Source organism: Peromyscus eremicus, chromosome 1, assembly GCF_949786415.1.
Source record: "Peromyscus eremicus chromosome 1, PerEre_H2_v1, whole genome shotgun sequence".
In the NCBI taxonomy this organism is placed as follows: Eukaryota; Metazoa; Chordata; class Mammalia; order Rodentia; family Cricetidae; genus Peromyscus; species Peromyscus eremicus.
This window is the reverse complement of record NC_081416.1, coordinates 194,998,201-195,025,107: the sequence shown is the minus strand read 5'-3', so window position 1 is coordinate 195,025,107 and position 26,907 is coordinate 194,998,201. Positions and strand designations below refer to the sequence as shown.

The window sequence follows — 26,907 nt, the reverse complement described above, 5'->3', positions numbered from 1 at the left end:
TTCCTTATATAGTGTCTGCAGTGTTAGTGTTCTGTCCATTAAATATTCACATTTATCATCAATAAGATCAATTTTTGGTACAAGCCTGTTTTGTAAATCCTGATCAGCAGATTTCAGAGAATCTTTTTCTCTAAGGTCTCATTGCTATCCTTTAAAGCAGATTCCAGAGATAGAATCTTTTTCTGTAAGTCTTCATTGTTATTTTTGAAAGCCTGTAATTCCTGGTTAGCAGATTCCAGAGAGAGAATCCTTTTCTGTAAGCCTTCATTGCTCTCGCTTAAAGCCTGTATCAGTCCCAATAATGACTCATCTTTGTTCTTGTTATTAAACCAGTGTTTGAACACTGTGTGGATTATTACAATGAATGCCAAAATGGTACAGGCCAGATATGCCTTAGGAAGGTCGATTCTTGTGAGGTAATGTTGTCAGCCATATTACAAGAATTACTCAAAATTTGTTAGTCAATTTTAAGGTGTAAAATTATCAGGTACTTTTACTTACCTTTCGTGGTTTTGGGGATTGTAGTAGCACTTTTCAGCCAGCAGGTGGCGATGGTACAGCTCCAAAGCAGGGCCTGCTAGTGATCTTGGCTGACTGCAGCTCGCTGGAGTCAAGATGGCGGAGCCGAGCCGCAGCTGGCGTGCGTGCACTCAGGAAGCCAGGAAGTGCCTCTTTCGCTGGTCTCGGGGCTAAGCTAGGGAGCTGAGACCGGACTAGCTGCTCCCTTTTTCGGGAATGGAACCGTGTGGGTGTTCCCTGGTTATATGGAACTTTGCAGGCGGGTTTAGGTACCCACTAGCCGGGGAGGAGGCTGAGGGCGGGAGCCTCCAAGGCCTTTGGAATTTGCCCCACGTGAGCGCCAGATATTGGTGAAATTATTAAGGCCACTCCACGTAGTTAAAAGGAGATTTATTTAATGGTGTAACTTACAAATTAAGGGATAGGTAGGACGCGGGGTCTGGGGAAGGTGTATTGCAGTCCAGTGGTGTTCTCTGGAGCTCTACTTGGTCCACCTCCACCATCCAGGGTCCTGGAACAGAGTGAGCGCCCACTGATCCAGATCTCGGATCCCCAGGCGCCTCCCTTGGCCCCGCCTTGTAGGCGTGACAGTTGCTGAAGTCTCAATGGGGGTTGGAACTTCCAGATCAAAGCTGGAATGGCTACCCACTAAAAGTTGTTATGTCTCCCTTTTCATTTCTGATTTTGTTGATTTGGATGCTTTCTCTCTGCCTATTGGTTAGTCTGGATATGGTCTTGTCTATCTTGTTGATTTTCTCAAAGAACCAACTCTTTATTTCATTGATTCTTTGTATTGTTCTCTTTGTTTCTATTTTATTGATTTCAGCCCTCAATTTGATTATTTCCTGGCATCTATTCCTCCTAGGTGACTTTGCTTCTTCTTGTTCTAGAGTTTTCAGGTGTGCTGTTAAGTCACTAGTGTGAGATTTCTCCAACTTCTTTATGTGGGCATTTAGTGCTATGAATTTCCCTCTTAGTACTGCTTTCATAGTGTCCCACAGGTTTGGGTATGTAGTACATTCGTTTTCATTGGTCTATAGGAAGTCTTTAATTTCTTTCTTTATTTCTTCCTTGACCCATTGGTGATTCAGCTGGGCATTATTCAGTTTCCATGAGATTATAGGCTTTCTGTAGTTTTCGTTGTTGTTAAAATCTAACTTTAAATTATGGTGGTCTGATAGAATACAGGAGGTTATTCCAATTTTTTCGTATCTGTAGAGGTTTGCTTTGTGACTGAGTATGTGGTCGATTTTGGAGAAGGTTCCATTGGGTGCTGAGAAGAAGGTATATTCTTTTTGTTAGGGTGGAATGTTCTGTAGCTATAGATTAAGTCCATTTGAGTCATAGCATCATTTAAGTCCCTTCTTTCTCTGTTAAGTTTTGATCTGGCAGATCTGTCCAGTGGTGAGAGTGGGATGTTGAAGTCTCCCACTATTAATGTGTGGGGTTTTATGTGTGTTTTAAGCTTTAGTAATGTTTCTTTTACATATGTGGGTGCCTTTGTATTTGGGGCATAAATGTTCAGAATTGAGACTTCATTTTGGTGTATCTTTCCTGTGATGAGTATATAATGTCCTTCTGGATCTCTTTTGATTGATTTTAGTTTGAAGTCTATTTTGTTGGATATTAGCATAGCTACACCAGTTTGTTTCTAAACACCATTTGATTGGAGAGACTTTTCCCAGCCTTTTACTCTAAGGTAGTGTCTATCTTTGAAGTTGAGGTGTGTTTCTTGTATGCAGCAGAAAGATGGGTCCTGCTTTTGTATCCATTCTGTTAGCCTGTGTCTTTTTATAGGTGAATTAAGTCCATTGATATTAAGGGATATTAATGACCAGTGATTGTTCATTCCTATTATCTTTTGGTGGTAGTGTGTGTGTACTTCTCTTCTTTGGGATTTACCCCTGTGGAGTTATCTATTACCTGTGTTTTCATGGGTGTATCTGACTTCTTTAGGTTGGAATTTTCCTTCTAGTGCTTTCTGTGGAACTGGGTTTGTGGATAAGTACTGTTTAAACCTGGCTTTGTCTTGGAATGTCTTGTTCACTCCATCTATGGTGATTGAAGGTTTTGCTGTGTATATTAGTCTAGGCTGGCATCCATGGTCTCTTAGTGTCTGTGTTTCATCTGTCCAGGTCCTTCTGGCTTTCAAAGTCTCCATTGAGAAGTTGGGTGTTATTCTGATGAGTCTGCCTTTATAAGTCACTTGGCCTTTTTCCTTTGCTGCTCTCAATATTCTTTCCTTATTCTGTATGTTTAGTTGTTAATTATTATGTGGTGAGGGGACATTTGCGGGGGTCTAGTCTGTTTGGTGTTCTATAGGCTTCTCGTATCTTCATAGGCATTTCCTTCTTTAAGTTGGGAAAGTTTTCTTCTATAATTTTGTTGACTATATTTTCTGTGCCTTTGAGTTGGTACTCTTCTCCTTCTTCTATCCCTATGATTCACAGGTTTGGTCTTTTCATGGTGTCCCAGATTTCCTGGACATTTTGTGTTATGACTTCTTTGGTTTTGGTGTTTTCTTGACTGACAAAACTATTTCTTCTATTGTATCCTCTACACCAGAGATTCTCTCTTCCATCTCTTGAATTCTGTTGGCTAACCTTGCATCTGTGTTTTCCGTTCATTTACTCAGATTTTCTGTTTCTAGCATTCCCTCTGTTGGTGTCTTATTCATTGTTTCTATTCACTTTTCGGGTCTTGAACTGTTTCCCTCACCTGTTTAATTGCTTTTTCATGGTTTTCTTGGTTTTCTTTAAGGGATTTATTGATTTCTTCCAATTTTTTGTCTTTCCTCAATTTCTTTATTGATTTCTTCCAATTTTTTGTTTGTCTTTTCCTCAATTTTATTTTTCATTTTTTTCTTCAAAGGCCTCTAGCGTCTTCATGAAGACGTTTTTAAGGTTGCTTTCTTCTGCTTCTTCTACCTTGTGACATTCAGGTCTTGCTGTTGGAGGAGGGCTAGATTCTGGTGATGCCATATTGCTCTTCATGTTTTTGTATCTGTTTTTGCCTTTACATCTGCCCATCTCCTCCTCTAATAGGTATAAGAGGTGCATGTGTATGAACGAGTTGCTATTGGTCCAATCTGTGCTTGTTGTGTCTGTATCTCGGGGGCCCCTCTGGGTCCAATCTGGGCTCTTGTCTAATTGGAGCTGGCAGATTCTTTATCTCAAGGAGCTGCACTTGGCCTAACCCAAGCTAGTTGATTCTGTGACTCACAGAGCCACTCTTGGTCTTATCGGAGCTCTTGGTCCAGTTAGAGCTAACAGATTCTGTGTCTCAGGAATCCTGTCTTGGTCCAATGAGAGCTGGCAGATTTTATATCTCAGAAAGCCACTCCTGGTCCAATGAGGGCTGGCAGATTCCCTGTCTCTGGAGGTTACTCTTGGTCCAATGAGAGCTGGTGGTTTGGCTTCCATGCCTCAGGATGGGGTCACAGGTGGATGGGTGTTGAGGCAGGGTGTGGAACTTGTAGATTGCAGGGTCTGATGGGGGTTTTTGGTGTGTGGGAGCCTTCCTGCAGGAGTATTCCCTCCTGGCCAGCAACTGGGGCAGAGTTGGGTAGGGGTTCCTGGGGACAGGCTGTGTCCCAGGGCACAGGTCCTAGGGGCAGGACTCTCTGGGTGTGGGAAGAGTGACTCACCTCTTGGTCCAACGAGAGCTAGCAGTTTGATTTTTTCACCTCAAGAAATTACTGGGGTCACAGGCAGATGGGTATAGTGGTGGAGTGTGGAACTAGTAGATTGCAGGGTCTGATGGGGAGTTTCCATGGGGGATAGGGGGGCTTTCTGCAGGAGTTTTCTCTGCTGGCCGGCAACTGGCACAGAGTTGGGTGGGGGTTCCTGGGGACCGACTATGTTCCAGGGACTGGGCCCAATAGATAATTCTTTATTAATACAAGCTTTATTGAGACATAATTCACATACTGTGTGGTTCATACATTTACATTATGCAACTTTTATTTTTTCCTTTTCTATTAAGAAATATTTTGTTCATTCCATATACCAATGACAGATCCTCTTTCATCTCTCCTCCCACTTCCTCCCAGCCTTCTCCCACCACAAGCTACCTTACAGCCCCTCATCTGAAAAGGTATGGCCTTCCATGGGGTGTCTGGTACATTCAGCTGAGGCAGGTCCAAGCCTCTACTCCTGGATCAAGGCTGTGCAATTGTCCCACCATAGGCAATTGTCTCCAAACAGCCAGTTCACGCACCAGGGATAGATCCTATTCCCACTGTCAGGGGCCCCTCAAACAGACCAAGCTACACAATGGTCTCACCCATGCCGAGGGCCCAGTCCAGTCCCATACAGGCTCCACAGCTGTCAGTCCAAAGTTCATGAGTTCCCACTAGCTTGATTCGCTTGTGTCTGTAAGTTTCTCTATCATGGTCTTGATGCACCTTGCTCATAGAATCCCTCATCTCTTTCTTCGACTAGACTTCAAAGCTTGGCCTGGTGCTTGGCTGTGGCTCTCTAGATCTGTTTTCATCACTTATTGGATAAAGGCTCTATGATGATAGGGTATTCACCAATCTAATCACCTGGGTAGGCCAGCTCAGGCACCCCCTCCACCACTGCTAGTAGTCTAAGCTAGGGTCATCCATGTAGATTTCTGGGAATTTCCCTAGCACCAGGTTTCTCCTATCCCCATGATATCTCCCTCTATCAAGAAATCTCTTTCATTGCTCTCCCATTCCGCTAATGTTCCAGCTCAACCACCCCATTTCCCCATGCTCATATCCACCACCCCTTACAATCCAATGCTCCCCCTCACACCCCAGTTTACTCTGGGAATCTCATCTATTTCCCATTCCCAGGGCATTCCATGCACCCCTCTTAGGGACCTCCTTGTTACCCAGCTTCTCTTAAACTGTGGTTTGTAGGCTGGTTATCCTTTGCTTTACTTCTAGTATCCACTTATGAGTGAGTACATACCATGTTTGTCTTTCTGAGTCTGGGTTACCTCACTCAGGATGATATTTTCTTTTTCTATCCACTTGCTTGCCAATTTCATGATGTCATAGAATTTTACTGCTGAGTAGCACTCCATTGTGTATATGTACCACATTTTATTTATCCATTCTTTGGTTGAGGGTCATCTAGGTTGTATCCAAGTTCTGGCTACTATGAATAATGCGGCTATGAACAACATACTTGAGCAAGTGTCCTTGTGGTATGATTGAGCATTCCTTGAGTATATTCTAAGAGTAGTATCATTGGGTTTGAAGTAGACTGAGTCCAAATATCCTGAGAAACCACCATACTTATTTTCAAAGTGGCTGTACAAGTTTTCACTCCCACTAATGGAGGAATGTTCCCCTGGCTCCACATGCTCTCCAACATAAGCTGTCTTCACTGTTTTTGATCTTAGCCATTTTGACAGGTGTAAGGTGATATCTCAGAGTTGTTTTGATTTGCATTTCCCTGATGACTAAGAATGTTGAGCAATTCCTTATATGTCTTTCAGCCATTTGACATTCTTCTGTTGAGAATTCTCTGTTCAGCTCTATAGCCCATTTTTTAATTGGACTGTTAGGTATTTTGATGTCTAGTTTCTTAAGTTCTTTACATATTCTGGAGATCAGCCCTCTGTCAGATGTGGGGTTGGTGATGATCTTTTTCCATTCTGTAGACTGTTGTTTTGTCTTATTGACCATGTCTTTTGCCCTACAAAGCTTCTCAGTTTCAGAAGATCCCATTTATTGATTGTTGTTCTCAGTTTGTGCTACTACTGTTATATTTAGGAAGTGCTCTCCTGTGCCAATGCATTCAAGGCTACATCCCACTTTCTTTTCTATCAGGTTCAGTGTAACTGGATTTATATTGAAGTCTTTGATCCACTTGGACTTGAGTTTTGTGTATGGAGATAGACATGGATCTATATGCAATCTTCTGTATGTTGACATCCAGTTATGCCAGCACCATTTGTTGAAGATGCTTTCTTTTTACCATTGTACAGTTTTGGCTTCTTTGTTGAAAATCAAGTGTTCACAGGTATGCAGATTAATGTCAGGGTATTCAATTAGATTACTTTGGTCCACATGTCGATTTTTATGTCAATGCCAAGCTGTTTTTATTACTATAGCTCTATAGTAGAGATTGAGGTCAGGGATGGTGATGTCTCCAGAAGTGGCTTTATTGTTCAGGATTATTTTGGATATCCTCGGTTTTGTTGTTTTTCATATGAACTTGAGTATTGTTCTTTCCAGGTCTGTGAAAAATTGTGTTGGGATTTTGATGGGGGTTGCACTGAATCTATAGGTTGCTTTTTGTAAGATTGTCATTTTTCTTATGTTGATTCTACCTTTCCATTAGAATGGGAGAACTTTCCATTTTCTGATATCTTCTTCCATTTCTATCTTCAAAGACTTAAAGTTCTTGTCATACAGCTCTTTCACTTGCTTAGAGTTACTCCAAGGTATTTGGTATGATTTGTGACTATTATAAAGTGTGATGTTTCTCTAATTTCGTTCTTGACCCATTTATCATTTGTATATAGGAGGGTTACTGATTTTTTAGTTAATCTTCTATCCTACCACATTGCTGAAGGTGTTTATCTGCTGTAGGTGTTCCCTGGTAGAATTTTTGGGTCACTTATGTATACTATCATATCATCTTCAAAAATGGAAAGTTTGATTTCTTCCTTTCCAATTTGTGTCCCCTTGATCTCCTTTTGTTGTCTTATTGCTCTAGCTAGAACTTTGAGTACTATATTGAATAGATATGAGGAGAGTGGAAGCCTTGTCTTGTTCCTGATTTTAGTGGATTGCTTTCAGTTGCTCTCCATTCAATTTGATGTTGGCTGTTGACTTGCTGTAAACTGCCTTTATTATGTTTAGGTATGTTCCTTGTATTCCTAATCTCTCCAGGATTTTTATCATGAAGAGGTGTTGTATTTTGTCAAAGGCTTTTTCAGAAACTAATGAGATGATCGTGTGATTTTTTCTTTCAGTTTGTTTATACGATGTATTATACTGACAGATTTTCATATGTTGAGCCCTCCATGCATCCCTGGGATGAAGCCTACTTGATCTTTTCTTAGAAATCAGGATATAAGGGAAGTCCACACTCTGTAATTGGTGGATAATGCTTTTTTAAAACAAACTTTATTGAGACATAATTCACATAGTGTACAACTCATCCATTAACATTTACTTTATGCAACTACTCAGGTATGGGATTACATCTAAAAATCCAAACACTCAGGACGCTGAAGCAGGACAATTGATATAAGTTTGAAGCCAACATGGTTGATGTGGAAAGAGACTGTGCCAAATAAATAAATAAAAGGATGGCAATTTAGTAGAGTCTTACAACCAAGTCATTTTTTAATTAAGCATGGAGTTCAGTATGAGCACATGAGTTCAGGTGCACACAGAGACCAGGATGGTGAATCCTCTAGAGCTGGAATTACAGGTGGCTGTGAGCTGCCTGATGTGAGTTCTGGCAACCAAACTGAGTCCTCTGGAGGAGGAGTGAGTGCGCTGAATCTTTGAACCACCTCTAGAGCCTTACCAAACAAATTTGAGACCTTCATCACCCCAAAAGGAACTACTGCACCTTTTAGGCTACACTCTTCACCTCCAATCTCCCCTCCACAAACCTCAATATAAATATAATATAACTCGAGCCGGGCGGTGGTGGCACACGCCTTTAATCCCAGCACTCGGGAGGCAGAGCCAGGCGGATCTCTGTGAGTTCGAGGCCAGCCTGGGCTACCAAGTGAGTCCCAGGAAAGGCGCAAAGCTACACAGAGAAACCCTGTCTCGAAAAACAAAACAAAACAAAACAAAACAAAACAAAATATATATATATATATATATATATATATATATATATATATATATATATATATTATAACTCTTTCTGGGTTTGCTTCTTCATAGATCCCAACATTAAAACATATTATGTTCTTTATCTAGATTTTTTAACTCAGTATAAAATTCTCAATATTTAACCACATATTAAACAGTATTTTATTTCTTTTATATTTATTTCTTATTGACAAATAATGTCCTAGGGATGAGTAAGTCATACAAAACATTGATAAACTGATAAATATTTTGAGTATTTCAACTTTTAGTGCCTAAATAATGCTTCTCTGAAGATTCATTTACAGTCCTTGCAGACATGTTTTTATTTTTCTTGAGTAAATATCTACAAGTGAGATTGTTAAATCACATGGTAAGTCTGTGCAGTAACTGTCAGTTAAAGGTTCTATACCCACGATTAATGATCTCAATAGGTTGATTATAAATGCAATTGCTTTCTAAAGAAAAAAAGGGGCTATCATATAGATATGATAGGATGAAAGAATAGATTAATGAACCTACTTTTAAAGAGCAACAACTTGTTTGAAATGTTTTACATTGGTATAGATTTTAGTTTATTGACACAAATTTAAAGTTAATTTTGTTATACTGTGTGTATATTTCTACTCATGTTTAAGGTATTATATTTGTACAACTCATCTAAAATTGTAATGGATAATTAAAATAGATTAATAATGAGTCATCTATGATAATCATACTTGTAGCCATGTTACTTCAGTTTTCTAGGTATACATAGATATATTTCAGATGGATAGGTAATGTTCAAAGACTTCAAAGATCTACAGAATATGGCATTTTAAATCTTTTAAAAATTTAGACTTTCTGGACAGTGAGACATGTCTGCTCCTGACAGCACTGATTTACTTCAGAGAGGAGGATGGGCATCGATGATGCTCTGCATGGATTTTATCTTTTTCTTGACAAAAATAGCCATTTGGGCAAGAAACTGTCCTTGCCTGGACTACTTAAAAAAATGTATGAACTGGACATGCAGGACCCATAGAAAGATGACCACTAAACCTTGCTTGACAAAATGGTCCTTCAGGTCCCTGCTTTGCAGAAAAAAAAACACCAGACATTCTACAGGACACAGAGAAAAGTGGCTGAGAGACTCTGGGCCTGTGGGCTAAAGACAGATGCCCCATCTTTACAAAAAAACTTTAGATGACTGTCCAAGCTACCAGCGGTCTCTGTCTACTCTCACAAGACTCTCAAAAGTCGCTTGAAGCCTTCTCCCATTTCTTAGGTAAAATTAAATCCCTCTGAGGTCTTTGATGTAGTTAATAACTAGATAGTTATAATAGCCTTAGTTATAATAAGAGATAAGTTAGATATAAAAGCTTAGACTCACAAATATAAGATAGATAGGATATCTTCTTTAATTTTGCCAAATACAAATAGACTAGATATTGTAACTGTAGTTCTTACTAGATAACTTTTTTGTTATATGTAATTTTACTATGTTAAAGTTAAAATCTTCCTTTAAAAAAACAGAAAAGGGGAAGTGCTGTGGGATGTCCTGTATGTTGTGAATAAATAAAATGCTGATTGGCCAGTAGATGGGCAGGAAGGATAGGATAGGCAGGACAAACAGAGAAGAGAGGCTGGGAGGTGGAAGTCTGGGAAAGACGCCAGCCTGCCATCCAGGGAGCAACATGTAAAGGCAACAGTTAAAGCCACGGAACACATGGTGACATACAGATTAACAGAAATGGGCTGAGTTAAGTGTAAGAGCTAGTCAGTGGTAGGCCTGAGCTAATGGCTCAGCAGTTTAATTAATGTAAGTTTCTGAGTGATTATTTTATAAGTAGTTGCGGGCTCCATCTTGCTGGGGAGGACTGGAGAAAACTCCAGCTACAAAAAGGAGAGATCCATGATCAGCCTGTCAATTCCTCACACCCTCAGCAACACTTGACGTCATCATCACTTCATCACCCTTTTCACAATTTACATTTATATTTTGTTTGTATGCAAATAGGAGGTGCTTCCCTTAGCAGGCAGAAGTAACACAACAACTTAGTGATGTTAACTCTCTCCTTCCAGCATCTGGATCCTCTGTATCAAACACAGGTGGTCATGCTTAATGGTAAGTCCTTCTACCCATTGAGCCACCTTGTCAGCTCCCCTTTCTAAACTATCTTAATTGTGATAAATTTTATCAATACATAGAGAATAATAAATAACCATCTATGTGGCCAATATCAACTGATAGTCATGAGTGTTTTGTTAAAAGTATCTCACTTTAATCTTGATTTGTCTATTAAATTCCTTTAGATCCCCATAAAATCAGTGACACAAAATCACACGGGTTGTCCAGGTGATGCATCCTAGGACGATGTCATAAAGACCTGTGGTGTGGATGTGGGGACACACCTTCTCTGGAGCATCTCACTCTGTCTCTCCTGATGTGCCTGGTGGCCTTGCCTTAGCCAGGCAGCGGTGTTCCTCTCTGGTTTCAGCAAAATGATGTAGCACTTGGGGAGGAAGATGCCACCCAGAAGGCCAGCAGTGGAGGCCAGGATGGAGAAGATCTCTACAGCCACAGTGGACTTGCCCCGGGCACTGTGGTACAGGGGCAGGAAGGCTGTCCAGACACTGCAGAAGAGCAGCATGCTGAAGGTCAGGAACTTAGTCTCATTGAAGACATCTGGCAGGCCCCTGGCCAGAAAAGCTACAGAGAAGGTACCCACTGCCAGGAAACCCAAGTAGCCCAGCACACAGAAGAAGATGGTGCCAGAACCCTCCTGGCACTGGATGACAATGTGCTGGGGCTCTGAGACCATATCCCTGTCTGGAAATGGTGGGGAGGTGGCCAGCCAGACCCCACAAAGAACAACCTGCATGAAGGAAGCAATGAGAACCACTGAGGAGGAAGCCCCAGGGCTCAGACATACCCGGATCCTGTCCCCTGGCCTGGTGACCCTGAAGGCCAGGACCACTGTGAGAGTCTTGGCCAGAACAGAGGACACAGCCACCGTGAACACCACAGCAAAGGTGGTCTGACGGAGGAGACATGTCAAGACACTGGGTCGCCCAAGGAACAGCAAGGCACACAGGGCACAGAGGCAAAGAGAGAGCAGGAGTAAGTAGCTGAGACTTCTGTTGTTTGCCCTGACCACAGGGCTGTCTCTGTGCTTCAGGAACATTCCCAGAACCAGGACAGCCAGACCAGCCAGGAAGAGTGCCACCAAAGCCAGCATGAAGCCCAGAGGTTCCTCAAAGGCCAGGAAGATCTCTGTCCTGGGCAGGCAGCGGTCTCTCGTGTGGCTCGAGTACTGCTCCTTGGGGCACAGAAGACAGCTCTTCATGTCTATGGGAGACACACAGACACCATTTCTACAACACTATATGAACTACACCAGCTCTGAAGGAAGGCGTCCCAAGCACTAAGTACTCTTACAGCCTTTCCATCAAGTCATTTATTTATGATTTATTCCTGGTGTCCAGAGCTGGAATGGCTGATATTAGAGGTAGAGACACAAAGGAAATAACTGCACAATTATATCTGTTTTATGTGAGGAGTTTTGTTTTGTCTTCAAACAGTGTCTCGTGTAACTCAGGCTGGCCTTGAACTTGTTGAGTAGCAGAGGATGACCTTCAACTCCTGGGACTTGTTCCATATCCTCTCAAGTGCTGTGATTAAAGGCCTGCACCACTATACCTAATTTGTGTGAGTTTGTGTATGTGCAGGTTTGTGTGTGCATACATGTATGTAAGTTGATGCACATGCTTGTGGGACCAGAGATTATCAGATATTGTTTCCCAATCAATTTGCCCACCTTATTTTTCTAATCAGACTTACTTGGTATCCTCCTGAAGGTCAGAAAAACTGTCAGTGTCTCTGAAGCTGGACTCAGGCTGTCAGAGTTAACAGTGAATGCTTTAGTTGAAGGGCCATTTCACTAGTCTAAACAACTTTCTTGGAATTACTTATTTTATTTTACTTGTTGAGTGTTTTTTTGTTCACACACACACACACACACATACACACACACACACACACACACATATGTATAAATCATGTGCATTTCTAGTTCCTATAGAAGTCAGAAGATGACATCAGTCCCCTATAACTGGGGTTGCAAATGATTTTGAGTCCCCCTATGGGTGCTCTTAAATGTTGAACCTCCTTACCAGTCCCTCACAATCATATTTTTTGAGACTGGATCTCACATTGAACCTGGAGATCACTGAGTTGACTATAATAACAAGACACAATCTCCAAGATACTCTTGTCTCCATCTACTGAGTGCTGAGATTCAAGGAATGTGCCACCACATCTGGTCTCTTATGTGAGTTTTTAATGTTTCATTTTTTCCTAATATGGTATCAGTAACTAGTCATATTAACAAATGTTTTCAACTGAGTTGTGCCCACAAATTTCATTTTGTGAAGTCCTCTTATTTGGCACCTCAAAATGCCACTATATTTTGCCATAAGTAAACTGGAGATTTTCTAATAAATCTTAAATGAGGTCATCAGGACAGACGATAATTCCAACATTGCTGCTATTCTGATAAGAATGGGGAGTTGAGACTAGGTGTAGCTGCACATGACTTTAATCTCGGCACTTGAAAGACTGAGGCAGGTAGTTTTCTATCAGTGTGGGGACAGACTGGTGTCATGTGAGTTCCAAGCCAGTCAGTGCTACATGATGAACCCTTGTCTCAAAACCAAAAAACAAACCAAAAAAAAAGAGGGAACACACACACACACACACACACACACACACACACACACACACACAAACACAAACACACGATGAAATGAGAGCACACACTTAGGAGATGACTGTACTAGGGCAAGAGTGAGGCTGCACACAACACCAACCCTGATGATAACTTTGCTTTGCATTTCCAGCTTTCAGAATGGTAAAGGAATAAGTTCTGCAGCTCCAACAATATGGAATTCAACCTCTTGAATGAACCCCACTAATACAGAGGAAGAAAGAAATCACAAAAGAACATCTACCCATGCAATTCCACTTACAAGAGGTTTAAAAAGCAAATGATATTCATCAGTGTGAGCAAAAGCCAGAGTTCCATTACAGGACCACTAGAAGCTTGTGGAAGTAACTTATGCCTATTTCTTGTTTGGGGACCAAAGATATGTAGTGTTTGCTATAGGAGAAATCATTATGCAGCCCACTGATGGTTCATACACTTATCTGTCTCAATAAAGCATTTAACTGAGAACAACTATATGAGTAGAGTTCTGGCTGGTGTTCCACAGGAAAGAAAAGACTGTACAATATCTCAGTGGATAGATGTGGTAGTTTGTCTGAGAATGACCCTCATAGGCTCATATATTTGAATGTTTGCTTGCTAATGAGTGGATTTGGGGGATGGATTTAGAGTTGTAGCTTTGTTGGATGAAGAGTGTCAATGGGGGGTTGCCTTTGAAAGATCAAACTTCCACACCAGGCCCACTCTGCACCTCTCTGCCTGCCTGCTGTCTATGAATCTTAATGTAATCTCTCAACTACTGCTGAAGCGCCATGCTTGCCTGCCTGATGCCAAGCTTCCAGCCATGAGAGTCATGGGCTTGCACTTCAAAACTCTAAATAAGGCCCCAGTTGAATGCTTTTATTTTAGAAGCTGCCTTGGTCATGGTGTCTCTTCACAGCAGTAGAACAGTAACAAAGACAATGGACAAATACAGGAGGCTCACAGTGCCCTCTTGACCCTCAGATTCCAGCTCCACATGCCCTTACCTCTTTGGTCTGCAAACTGTCCCTCGGGGCAGGGACTGCAATCAAAACAGCAGTGGGGGGCTCCCAGCCTGGGCACTTGGCTGAACCCTGGAAGGCAGCTTTCACTGCAGACAGAGCTGGGCACCTAGTAACAGTGAGCATAGTGTCACCAGGGACTCTCCAGGAATACAGATGCTTGACCTCAGCTTGAGAACCAAAACAGAACAGTTGCCTCACATAACTCTAGATGAGATAGATGCCTTTCAGAAAAGATGTCTATCCTATTGATGCCAGACTGGAGAGGTAACTTTGAGTGTAATTGAGGAAGGGCTACATCTGGCTTGCATGGCTAAGGGATTCAAAAACATAGCTAAACAGTTTGATGTGTTGTCTTTCCAGCCTCTCTGTGGCTTCTATATCAGCAATCAAAGATATGGGGGCATGACAGAAGGCTCAGTGGTTCAGAGTACAGGCTGCTCTTCCAGAGGAGCAGGGTTCAATTCCTAGTACCCCTAGATCAGTTCACACTGTAACTCTATTTCCAGAGGATCCAGTGCCCTCCACAACCTCCATAGGCAATAGGCATAAACATACTACACAAATAATATACTGGGAGTAATTCATATATGTAAATACAACTTGAAGAACAATTTTAAGTATTGGCAGACATTACAAAGTGCTGCCATGCAGTGTTGTCAGGTCATTTTTGCTGGTGAGTCAATATCATTCAGAGAAAGATCTGTTATAAGGTCAACAGCATAGCCAGTTATAACTGACTGGCCCATCCAGAGCTTCATCAACTAAATGCACAAGCAGAGATGAGGAGCCCTGGGCTTAGAATTGCCCTGTCACTTTAACACATTAGGACAAGACTTATCACTGCAGTCAGGCAACTCACTTGAAGATCCTCCTTCAAATGGACCATCATTTTGCTCCCCAAAGAGATCTGAGGGTCTATCATACCCACATGGACCGAGTGAAATATACCCTCAGGGGTCTTCTGCCATTGGAAAATGTCAAATTTTGTCACCAAATCTCCATTGGCATCAAACATAATCTTGATTCCATCAGGAGTCTTGAAGTGCACCTTCCTAAGGGCAAGAAGCAGCTGAGGAAGGAAGGGAGACATTATAAATGGCAAGGACCTGTCGGGGAGGTTATCCATGATGCCACATGCCATTGGCCTCTGAAGTGAAACAGTGCCACTTCAACCAAGAAGTAGACCCATTAGGTATCAAGGAGATGAAGGACCCATGATATTTTCAGACTAGCAAAAAATGTTCTAACCTTAATAAGTAATAATTCATAATAATTAACCAGATAATTTTAAATCTCTCTCTCTCTCTCTCTCTCTCTCTCTCTCTCTCTCTCTCTCTCTCTCTCTCTGTGTGTGTGTGTGTGTGTGTGTGTGTGTGTGTGTGTGTGTGTGTACAACTCACTCATATTGTGTAATCCAGAGAACAACTCTCAGGAATGTTCTCTCCTGCTGTCATGTGGGACTCAGGAATCCAACTTATGCTTGTGGATAGTGCCATTACCCACTCTTCCACCTCAACAACCTTAAAATTAAACCCAAAAACATGACAATGTGGTTCCTGCTCCAGAGTCTCATTTGGCTGTGTACTACTGTCCTCAGTCTTCCCATCACACTCAGTAGACTCCAAATCCTACCAGGACTTCCACAGACTTCCCCAGCTCACCTAGACCACCCATTCACTCCAAACTGTCTCCCATTATTCATCAGTCCCACCCATGATGCTCTTCTATTTGCTCCATTCTAGGGTCTTGACACATGCTGGCCTTGCCATCTGCAATGCTATTACTTCTACCCATGGTGAGACTTCTCATCCTCTTGTCCTGAACTCAAGTATTTCCTAACAGAGAGAATTTCTCCAGCCTTTCACTTCCCTTCACTCACTCCTCAGCCTTCATTTAATTTACATCTTCTTCATAGAATACACACAGACTTCATCATACTCACATATTTTTATTTTGTGACAGGATTTTGCTGTATTGTTCAAGTTGCCCTTAACTGGGGATTATCTGGCCTCAACTGCCTGTGTGCTAAAATAGCAGACATGGCCCACAAAGTCTGACCTCTTGTAATTTTTAATCTGTCACCTTCAGCCAGAAAGCTAACACCTATCACTGTCCATCTGCTTTAAAACCACCTTCACCAGGCACAGAGTACAGATTCAGGTCATCTGAGTGGAAGTAATGAAAACACACTGTTTCATCGCCCACTACTCTCACTGGTGACCTCACCAGGGAACAACCTGTCTTCCAAGGGGCCCCTTACAGATCTGGGCCTAGGCTACGCTGAATGGGTTTGAGAAAGAAAGAAAGAAAGAAAGAAAGAAAGAAAGAAAGAAAGAAAGAAAGAAAGAAAGAAAGAAAGAAAGAAAAAGAAAAAAAGAAAGAAAGAGAGAGAGAAAGAAAGAAAGAAAGAAAGAAAGAAAGAAAGAGAGAGAGAGAGAGAAAGAGAGAGAAAGAGAGAAAGAAAGAGAAAGATAAGAAGGAAGGAAGGAAAGAAGGAAGAGAAAGAAGGAAGGAAGGAAAGAGAAAGAAAGAAAGATGACAGACAGATAGATAGATAGATAGATAGATAGATAGATAGATAGACAGACAGACAGACAGACAGACAGATAGATGATAGATAGATAGATAGATAGATAGATAGATAGATAGATAGATAGATAGATAGACAGACAGATATGGTGCAAGCTACAAAAATATGTGAAGTAGGATTTTAGCTGATTATGACAAGCTAATACCTGGAAGAGGCCAAGGGCCATCAAGAGGTCATGCTGAGGCTCAAGGAGTCTTGGTGATATTGGCTTTTGATTATCAGCCGTTTCTTGCTATGAATGTCTCGCGTGCTATTGTAGCTTTTCCATCATTTATTGGGCACCATTTCCCCTCTACTAAAGGAATATTCAGATAACCTTCTGTTCAGTAATGCAGCCAGGATCCCTAATTTCAGGCCTTTCTGTAATTATTATCATTAGCAGCATCCAGCCAGGACCATCTCTGGATGGACAAAAGTATCTTATCAGAGACACCTCTGTACTCTCTAAGAACAGACATAAGTTTCTGTTTGAGAAGGCCTGGCAGATGTGCTAATTAAGCTTAACTTTCTCCTTTCCAAAGTCTTATCTCCAGTTTTAGATCCACCCTTAACAATTAACTCAGAACTAAAGAATTCCTACTTACAGGTACATCCAGCTGTGACGGAGGAGGTTGCTTAGCCAAGTTGCCTAGCGGCTGAGCATACTTCCCCCCACCCTGGCAGAAACTGTGGGAGTAGAGATAGCTTGGAGAGATAAGGGCCAAAGGGATAAAAGGCAGTTTTATTTTCAGAGGGAGGATGAGAGGGAGAAGAGAAAAGAGAATGGAAGAAATAGGTGCGAAGAACTGGAGAGGAACCAACTAGGTGGGAAAGAACTAGATTGAAGGGCTAGACCAGAGTACTAGAGGAACAAGATGGAAGATGAGGAAGAGCCAGGTGGGGAAGAACAAGATAAGGAAGAAGGAGATGGAAGAGGAACTAAGATGGGAAAGAACTAGATGGATGAGAACCTAGATGGGGCAGAACTAAGATGAGAGAATTAAGATAGAACTTACAGGGGTCAGCCAATAAATATAGAGAGAAATCAGGCAAGAAAGGAGCTAGACATGAGAGCAGAATAGAAGCTGTGTAGAGAAAGAACTAACTCAGAAGAATGAAGTGTATGGACTAAAGAGTTTCATGTATGTAGATTCATTTCATATCTAATTAATTAGATTGTCAGCTAGTTGTAGATTCTTCCCAGACCCTGGGAGAGGACTATTGAGGGGCTGGACCCCAATAGTCCCCATCATAGATAGATAGATAGATAGATAGATAGATAGATAGATAGATAGATAGATAGATAGATGAGAGAGAGAGAGAGAGAGAGAGAGAGAGAGAGAGAGAGAGAGAGACTGGGAGCAAAATGACCAATATATATTTATATGTATATATAAAAATTTATATATATATATGGGTATAAAATTATCAAATAATATTTTTAAAAGGAAAGTTATTAAGGACTTGGGAAATGGCTCCGTGATTAAAGCCCTGGTCATAAACGCTTTAAGATCAGACTTCAAATCCCCAGAACCCACATAAATGTCAGGTGGATGTGGCAGCCAGTCTCTACTTACATCCCCAAAAAGATGCAAGTAAGGAGATTCCCAGACCAAACTGGCTAGAAAAACTAGCCACATCAACAAGTTCTGGGTTTGAATGAAAAACCCTGCCCCAAAGCAAGATAGAAGAGGATTCAAAGGTGATTCCTCATCATCCTCAGAACTTTCCACATGTATGTACACCTGAGTGTGCACCCCCCCCTTACCCATACTCATGTGCCCACATACATGGACCATATACCAAAAAAAGGAAAAATAAATGAATGGTATTTGATATTGTTTGTAATTCTGATTTGCAGTAAGTCTATACTAAAACCCATCCACTGTTTACCAAAGCAAAAATTTGGTATATAAAAAAAATCTACTCTCTGTTATGTGAAATATGAATTTTACTAGGCATTGTGTATTTGTAAAGTTAGGCAAGTCACAGGGACTTGACTCATCTGAGATCACACACATAGCATGGAATCCTTGTCCATTGTTCATTCTAAGATGCCTCTCAGTTCCAAGTAGGAGGTATCCCTGATGATGTACGCAGTCAGCTTTAACCTCCATAGCTTAGTCAGAAAGAATGTCCCCTTCTCCAACCATCCCTGAATCACCCACTCCACACATGCCTCTCTCACCTGCCAGGGATGGAAGTTCTGAGAGTCTATAACTTTCCCATGCTGGTGGCCACGGGTTATCATGTCTTGCAGGGCATGCGCAATGCTGTAGACAGCTGTGTAAGCAACATCAATTTTACTCACTTCTGGGAGAGCATACTGCTGGTTTTTCAGACTCTCATTCCCTGAGCACAACTGGACACCCTCTGTCATTGTGCTGCTCTGGTGGGGCCATGTACAACCAAAGGTGAACTCCCAAAACTTCTTTATAAACATGTCTTCTGGGGTCTGGCTGGGCCGCAGATTAGCAAGGAACTCAGGGAACCCAATTGCCCTGCTGCTGTGATGCAGAAGGCCAAAGGTGCTGTGCAATACTCGGGAAATGCCTGGAATGGTCAGGGCAAAAGCCATATGCAGAGTGTCCTTGCTAACCCAGACCTGGCCTGAGACAGCAACATCCAATAAGCCATACAGGATAGGCTGGAAATTAGAATTGCTTAGGAAAACCAGAACAACCCTGGCTGTGGATTTTTGCATCGTCTGGACAATCTCTTCAATCTTCCCCAAGGACTCATGGGAAGGAACATGGAGGGTGTACTCAATGCACACACCAGCTGTGCTCAGCTCCTGAGTGGCCAGAGAGCTGGCCTGCTGCCCAAAGTCATCATCATGGGCCAGAATGATCACCCAGGACCACTGAAAGTGAATTATCAGCTGAGGAACTGCACGACAGGATGTGAAGTCACTACTCAGGGTCCGCATGAAAGATGGGAACTGGATCTTGTCACTGAGGATGGGTAGTGAGGATCCATAACTGACCTGTCAAGGAAGAGCCAGGATAGAAGAGTGGATGAGATCTGGACTTAGGCGTGGGCTGATGATCTGGTTTAAATGTGGGAAGGAAGGGAATGGAGACATGGCTCAGCAGTTAAGAGCCCTGGTTGTTCTTTCAGAGGACCCATGTTCAATTCCCAACACACACCTCAGGTTTCTCACATCGGCCTGTAACTCCAGCTCCAGGAAATCTGATACCTTATTCTGGCTTCCTCCTACATCTGTGGCATAGATTCACACAGACATATACATACACATAAATGCATATTAAATTTTAAAACACAAATAATTTTCAGGAAAGGACTTAAGTATCCTGATTTGAGAGCTGTCCTTTTCTACGAACAGCTTTGTGCCCCTCGCTGGCTGATCATCCCTGACACAGCCCTGTGACTTCTGGAATGAAGCCCAGAATCATAGCATTACCTCTTCTCCTCTCAGTATCTGTCCTTCATCTGCCCTCTAGTATTTCATCCCTGCACCTCAGCTAGGATTGGTCTGACTCTCTGGTTTGTACACAGCTGTTATGTTGTTCTTTTTAAAATTCATGTGTGTGTGTGAGTGTGTGTGTGTGTGTGTGTGTGTGTGTGTGTGTGAGAGAGAGAGAGAGAGAGAGAGAGAGAGAGAGAGAGAGAAGAGAGAGGGGGGAGGTATGTAAAGATCAGAGGACAAATTTTAGAGATTGCTTTAGGGTAGGAATGATGGAATGTGGTAGTCAATGAGTTTGAGGGGGATGTCTCTTTGCAGGAAGATGAAAACATTCTCAAATCAACTGTGGTAATCATGCCAAGATGAAAGTCACTGAATTGTTCACCTTAAATGAAGTAATTATCCTCAAGTCACTTCTTAAAACTACGAATTGAAGAGATGATTGTCATATATGGCCTCCATTGTGGGAATGAGACTGATGGCTGGATTACAGGGAACAATTCGTGGAAGAGATGGGAGCAAGTGGCATAAGCCCAGTGGCCTAGACTCAAATCCCAGCTCTAGTAACTATAGCCAGGAGCGTTTACAGAGAAGTTGGGTTTTTGTGGTGATATATCGTGTAACCGTATAAACTTGCTTGAGGATCAGAGGACAGAGCCAGCCACTAGATTAGATGTAGAGGTCAGGCAGTGGTGGCACACACCTTTAATCCTATCACTCAGGAGGCAGAGGTCAGTCTGGATCTCTGTGAGTTCAAGGTTACACTGGACTACATGAGATTGATCCAGTCTAGGAGAGAGACAGAGCCAGGAGTGGTGGCACACGCCTTTAATCCCAGCACTTGAGATCTCATGCCTTTGCTTGGGAAGCACACACGCCTTTAATCCCAGGAAGTACTATGGCAGGGCAGAGAAAGGTATATAAGGTGTGAGGAAACAGGAACTCACTCTCTTTAGACTGAGGATTTCGTAGAGGTAAGAACTAGTGGCTGGCTGCTCTGCTTCTCTAATCTTTCAGCTTTCTCTCTGATATCTGGCTCTGGGTTTTTATTAAAAGACAATCATAGATTCAAACAACAGGTTGGGGGGTTGTTAGTTTTTTCTCTGTATGCTGGAAAGATGAGATGTCTCCTCAGGTAAAGGTGTTTGCCTTTAAACCTGGAAACCTGATTTTGGCTTGCAGTACCTGCATGGTATAAGAAAGGAACTGATTCTCAAAAGTTGTCTTCTAACCTCCACATGGGCACCATGGCTCCAGTGTTGAGTGCATATACACACATGCACACACACACACACACACACACACACACACACACACACACACACACACACATATACCCACACACTTACACACAATAATAATAACAATAATAGATAAAGGGCTGGAGAAATGGTAGTGTGTAACAGTATTACTATTCTTTCAGATGACCAGGGCTCAATTCCAGCACCCTCATGTCAGCTAAAAGACCTTTGTAAGTTCAGTTCTAGGGAATTCAATGACCTTTTATGACTTCTATAGGCACCATGTACATATGTGGCATATATATATATATATACATATGCATATATATATATACATGACATCAAAATTGTGGTGATATTTTATTTGTATGTTAATAAATAAAGTTTGTCTGGAGATCAGAGGACATAGCCAGGCATAAGCAAAAGTCAGGCAGTGGTAGCACACGCCCTTCATCAATCACCTGGCAAGCAGAATCGATGTGTGTTCAAAGACTCAACCAAGCGTGGTGGCACACGTCTTTAATCCCAGTAACAACCATAGAGACCTGGAGGTCTGTACAGACAGGCAGTGATGAGGAAGTGAGGTGGTTGGGCTAAGAGTCAATGAGAAGGCAATAAAGGCAGAGGTTAGACAAAAAGAAGCTGTTAATTGGGAAGCTATGGCAGCGTGGTGAGCTAAGGTTAGCTGGCGGCTCTCACTACTTCTCTGATCTCTACAGCTTTCACTCCTGTATTTGGCTCTGCGTTTCTTATTGAATAAGACTGTTTGGAAATCCGTCTACACGAAATACTCATACCCATTAAAGAAATAAGTAAATCTTTAAAATATTTTTAATAAAAAAGAACTTTCTAAGTTACCGCATAAATGAGAGGGACAATAGTTCTCTCCAATGTATCGATATAGAGAAGAAACATATTGGGTACGGAGAACATTTGCAGGAAACCTGGCTCCACAGTAGAGCTGCTCACTACTGTGACCATCACCATCGTTTTCACTATCATAGTAAGGGATTGCACAGTAGAGCTGCTCACTACTGTGACCATCACCATCGTTTTCACTATCATCAGTAAGGGATTGCACAGTAGAGCTGCTCACTACTGTGACCATCACCATCATTTTCACTATCATCAGTAAGGGATTGCACAGTAGAGCTGCTCACTACTGTGACCATCACCATCGTTTTCACTATCATCAGTAAGGGATTGCACAGTAGAGCTGCTCACTACTGTGACCATCACCATCATTTTCACTATCATCAGTAAAGGATTGCACTACAATCAGGAAGGAAGGAGACTTTCAGCAACTCACCTGGGGAAACTTGTACAGTCCCAGAAGTCTGGCCATGGACACAGACAGGGATGACCTCGTGTCCCCTACCAAGGCAGCCTGAGGAGAGCCATGCTGGCATGTGTAGTTGGGGATGGGCTCCTGCTGCCTCGTGAGAAAGCTCATTGTCTCATGGAGGGCTCCATGCACTGTGTCCCCAGAGTTTCGAATAGAGAAGCCCAGGGTCACATTGGGCAACAAGTGAGCACTCCTATTAATCTCCTCGATGGCAAAGACGAAACTCTGGGCCACCCGGTAGCCCCAGTTGGAAACTCTGAGGAAAGGAGAAGCCCACATTCATCATTCATGATGGGGTAAATGGAACAAGAATAAACACAGTGACTCAAGGGATACATGTAAAACCTACATCTCCACAAATACTTGCACACAGATGTGCAGAGGAGCACAGTTCAGAATACATAAAGGGGAGTCAGAGGGAATGTGGAGACAGTAACCAGAGGGGACAGTTTAAGAAGACAGGAGGGATAAATCAAAATGTATTAAATAAGCTGGGTGTGGTAGAACACTTTTTTAATCCCAGCACTCAAGAGACAGAGGCAGGTGGATCTTGCTGAGTTAGAGACCAGCATGGACTACATAGCCAAACTCAGGCACCATACCTACTTACAGAAACTCTGTGTCATGAAAACAAAGTAAAAATCTATTGCATTGTATGGCTGGTTACAATCAAAAGAAACCAACATCTATTTCAGAAGTATTGAACCCAAGAGCCAGAAGACATGGAGAAGAGATGTGAAATGATGTCTTTAGAACATGACTCAGACATTGCAGACCTGTGAGCCTGTCAGCAGCTAATCATGCACTGAAAAATTCCTTGTGTGGCCCTACTCTTCCCTGCTGAACTATTGTCAACTAATGTATTTGGGGGAGAAGAGACTCATTGTCTTCAGTCATGTACCCAATAGGTGAACCCACAAACTACAAGGACAATTCCAAACCTGCAACCACACAGATATCCCTGGTTAAAATCACTGGGTCACAGCCCAGTGGTTGTGGCACAAGCCTTTAATCCCAGAACTGGGAAGGAAGAGGCAGGTGAAACTTTGTGGGCTCAAGACAGCCGGGTCTACAAAGTGAGTTCTTGAATAGCCAGGGCTACAAAGAGAAATCTTGTCTAGAAAAAAAACAAAAAAAAAGAAAAAAATCAATGGCTAATGAAACAAAAGGCCATGAATGTGGGTAAAGGACCTATATAGAGGAGGAAGGAAGGGCAGGTGTGAAAGGAAGGTAAGAAAGGCTGGGGGTGAGAATTAAACAAAATGCACATTATAAAAATATCAAAGGAACCAAGAAAAATGCAACAAAATTTTGAAACATATACATACAAGTAACACTAAACTAACTCAACAGGTCACATTAATGTATTTATATATTTGTTTGCATATTTATACACCAAAATAAGTAAAGAATAAAAGACCATGAATTAGAGCGGGAGAGGCACATGGGAGGTGTTGAAAGGAGAAAAGTGAGCTACATATGTGCATATACAAATATGGGGCTGTTCACATAAAAAGACTCTGCATAGCCCTGGCTGGCCTGGAAATCAGAGATCCACCTGCCTCTGACTCTTGAGTGCTGGGATTAAAGGAAAATGCTGCCGCATCCAGCTGATGTTGGTGTATTTTTTCTAAATGTTAATGTTGAGAGTACATTTTTTTGTTGTTTTGATGCAGAGTCTCCACACCACCCAGTCTGAACTCACACTCACTATTTAGCCAAAAATGACCCCAGTCATCATCTGTATATGTATGTGCATGCATGTATAAGACAGAAGATGACTTCTAGCATTGTCTTCAAGCATGGTGTGTGTGTGTGTGTGTGTGTGTGTGTGTGTGTGTGTGTGTGTGTCTGTGTGTGTGTGTGGCAGAGTTAGTATGTGTGTGCATGGTTGTATCCTCGTTGAGGGTAAAGGCGATGTGATGTCAGGATATCTTTCACAATTGCTTCTCCACCTTTAAAAAACATTATTCTGTGTGCATGTGTGTATATGATGTGTCTGCAGACTAAAACATGCTATAACACATAGATGTCAGGAAACAACTTTTGAGTCAGTTCTCTCCTTCCTCCTTTATGTGGGTTTCAGAGAGGAATCAAGTCATCCATAAAGCTTGCATGCCAAGCACTTTGCCCCATAAGGCATCTCCAGGGCCCCTCTTCACCTTATTTTGTGAGACAGGTTATACCACTGAGCCTGGACCTCATCCAATCAGATAGGCTGGCCAGCCAGTGACCTTTGAAATCTGCCTGTCTCACTGTTCCTAACCAGGGTTACAGAGGCTCAACATGCTAGGCTTTCACGTGGGTTCTGGGAATTCAAACTCAGGTCTTCAGGCATGCACAGAGGGACAGGTCACCAATACAGGAATTTCCCCAGACCCTAAGACCTTCAATTACAGATTCTCCTGTCTCCAATTCCCACATTAGATTTTAAATATTCAAATCATGAAGACATAAGTACACAGTGTGGTGGGTTTGTTGATGAGTTAATGAAATATTCTATATTGTAAATGTTCATTAAAATACATCTTTGTACCCAATACACACATACAAGTACTACTCATTTTAATAAAAAAAACAACATGGGATCCAAGTATGGTGGTACACACGTGTGATTCCAGCAATCAGCTTGTAGAGGAAAGAAGATAGTTCTAGGCTAGCATCATCTACACAGTAAGACCTTCTCTCGAAAAAGAAAAAAAAAACACTCAAGGACAAGACATTGTGGCCACTGTGTTGTCCCATGCTTATAATCCTGAGTGTGAGGGTTAGTCTGAACTGCACAGAGAATCCAGACTAGTCAGGGCACAGAGAAGTTTACTGTCTCAAAAACAAGTAATATAAATGATGATTAATGTGAAAAATCAGTAGTGAAAGTCTCTTGCATTTGTAGCTGATTATAAAATGATGGTAGTTACTGTAGAAAACCCTCTTAACAACTCTTTTTGACTCAAGTCTCATTATATACCCCAAACTTGCCTGTAACGAATACTGCTCCTGCCTCAGCTTCCTGAGGGCTAGGAGTGCAGCCATATGCCCTATGCTCAGTCATTGCTGCAACGAAAAACCAATAAAGCTAAAAACAAACATCTAAAAACCAAATATTATTCCAAATACTTGTTTGAGAACTATTGCATGCAACAGTATTTTGAGAAAGCTGGGACAAAAATATCTTAAAGTGTGACTGTGGATGGCTCAGTTCATAAGTTTTATCTCCAGCACCTAAGGAGTTGGTGATATGGTCCAATCATCTGAGCATTCAGAAAGTGGAGGCAGGAGGATCAAAAATTCAAGGTTATCTTCAAGTTCCTAGTGAATTGGAGGCTTATGAGACATAGAAAAAAAATAACAAGCCAAAGGAATATAGTACAGAGGAATCAGGGAGGCTGATAAATAATGAAAAATCTATTATTTACACAATAACCCATTCAACAAACACACCTACCTAGATACCACTTTAGGAACCGAGGATATACAAAAGAATCAAGAATCGCCCCTGGCCTTTGGAGCACATACATTAAAGACAGTACATTAGAAGCCTATATTTCAGGCTGGTACAAACAAGAAAGACAGACAGACAGAAGTGATGTAAAAGGAGAGCACCAGAGCTGCTCCATGTATACACAGAGAAAAGTGGAGGCCATCTATCTCAGATTATGAGAATCAACCCTTATCCAAAACTTCACACAAGCTTGTAAAGCTGCTTCTGGATTTAAGAGAATCCTATCCCACATCCAGCACTTACCCTGAAGCCACAAGTCCAGATGGTGGGGCAGTGAAGTCAGACAGGTTACCAATAGAGAGGTCAAAGATGGAGAAGCTGCCCCCCACTATTACATCTCCAGGACGATCGAAGCGAGGCCTCTGACTTGGCAACAGCCAGGATCTTGGTGCAGAAAAGGCAGACCCAGAGAAACAGCCAAAGAGAACAGGAAGGAGAGTACACAGCCACATGCCTGCTGGGGGCCAGACAGTCAGTGACAGGACAGCCCCACATGGGGCAGTGGCTAGCAGTGAATGGGGCTTTTATCTGGGAGACTGCCCTTGATCAAGGACCTCAGGCTAAGACCACACTGGGAACTCCAGGTTTGTAGGCTGTGGGGAGAATACTGATTGTGATATGGTGAAGGTGAGTAGTCACTAAATCTCAGTCATTAAAAGTATTATCCCCTTCTCCTGAGGCTTCATGGCCTCTCTGCATCCAAGGTCACAGCTCTGGGCATCATCTGCAGACTAGA

General features: G+C 42.1%; 1 protein-coding gene across 2 annotated transcripts; it reads right to left on the bottom strand.

The window, feature by feature from the left end:
• Positions 1 to 10,642: 10,642 nt before the first annotated feature.
• On the bottom strand, positions 10,643 to 26,623 carry LOC131894928 (vomeronasal type-2 receptor 26-like). Of its 2 annotated transcripts, none has more exons than XM_059245299.1 (6): positions 26,415 to 26,623; positions 22,634 to 22,925; positions 18,845 to 19,642; positions 14,917 to 15,156; positions 14,070 to 14,193; positions 10,643 to 11,666 (listed from the first exon to the last, which is right to left on the bottom strand). In XM_059245299.1, exons 1-6 carry the CDS (start codon positions 26,621 to 26,623, stop codon positions 10,684 to 10,686), a joined length of 2,646 nt encoding a protein of 881 aa, XP_059101282.1. In that variant the 3' UTR covers positions 10,643 to 10,683. The 2 variants fall into 2 exon arrangements, with proteins under 2 accessions (XP_059101282.1, XP_059101289.1); XM_059245306.1 differs by having other exon boundaries at positions 14,947 to 15,156.
• Between the last annotated feature and the right edge of the window lie 284 nt (positions 26,624 to 26,907).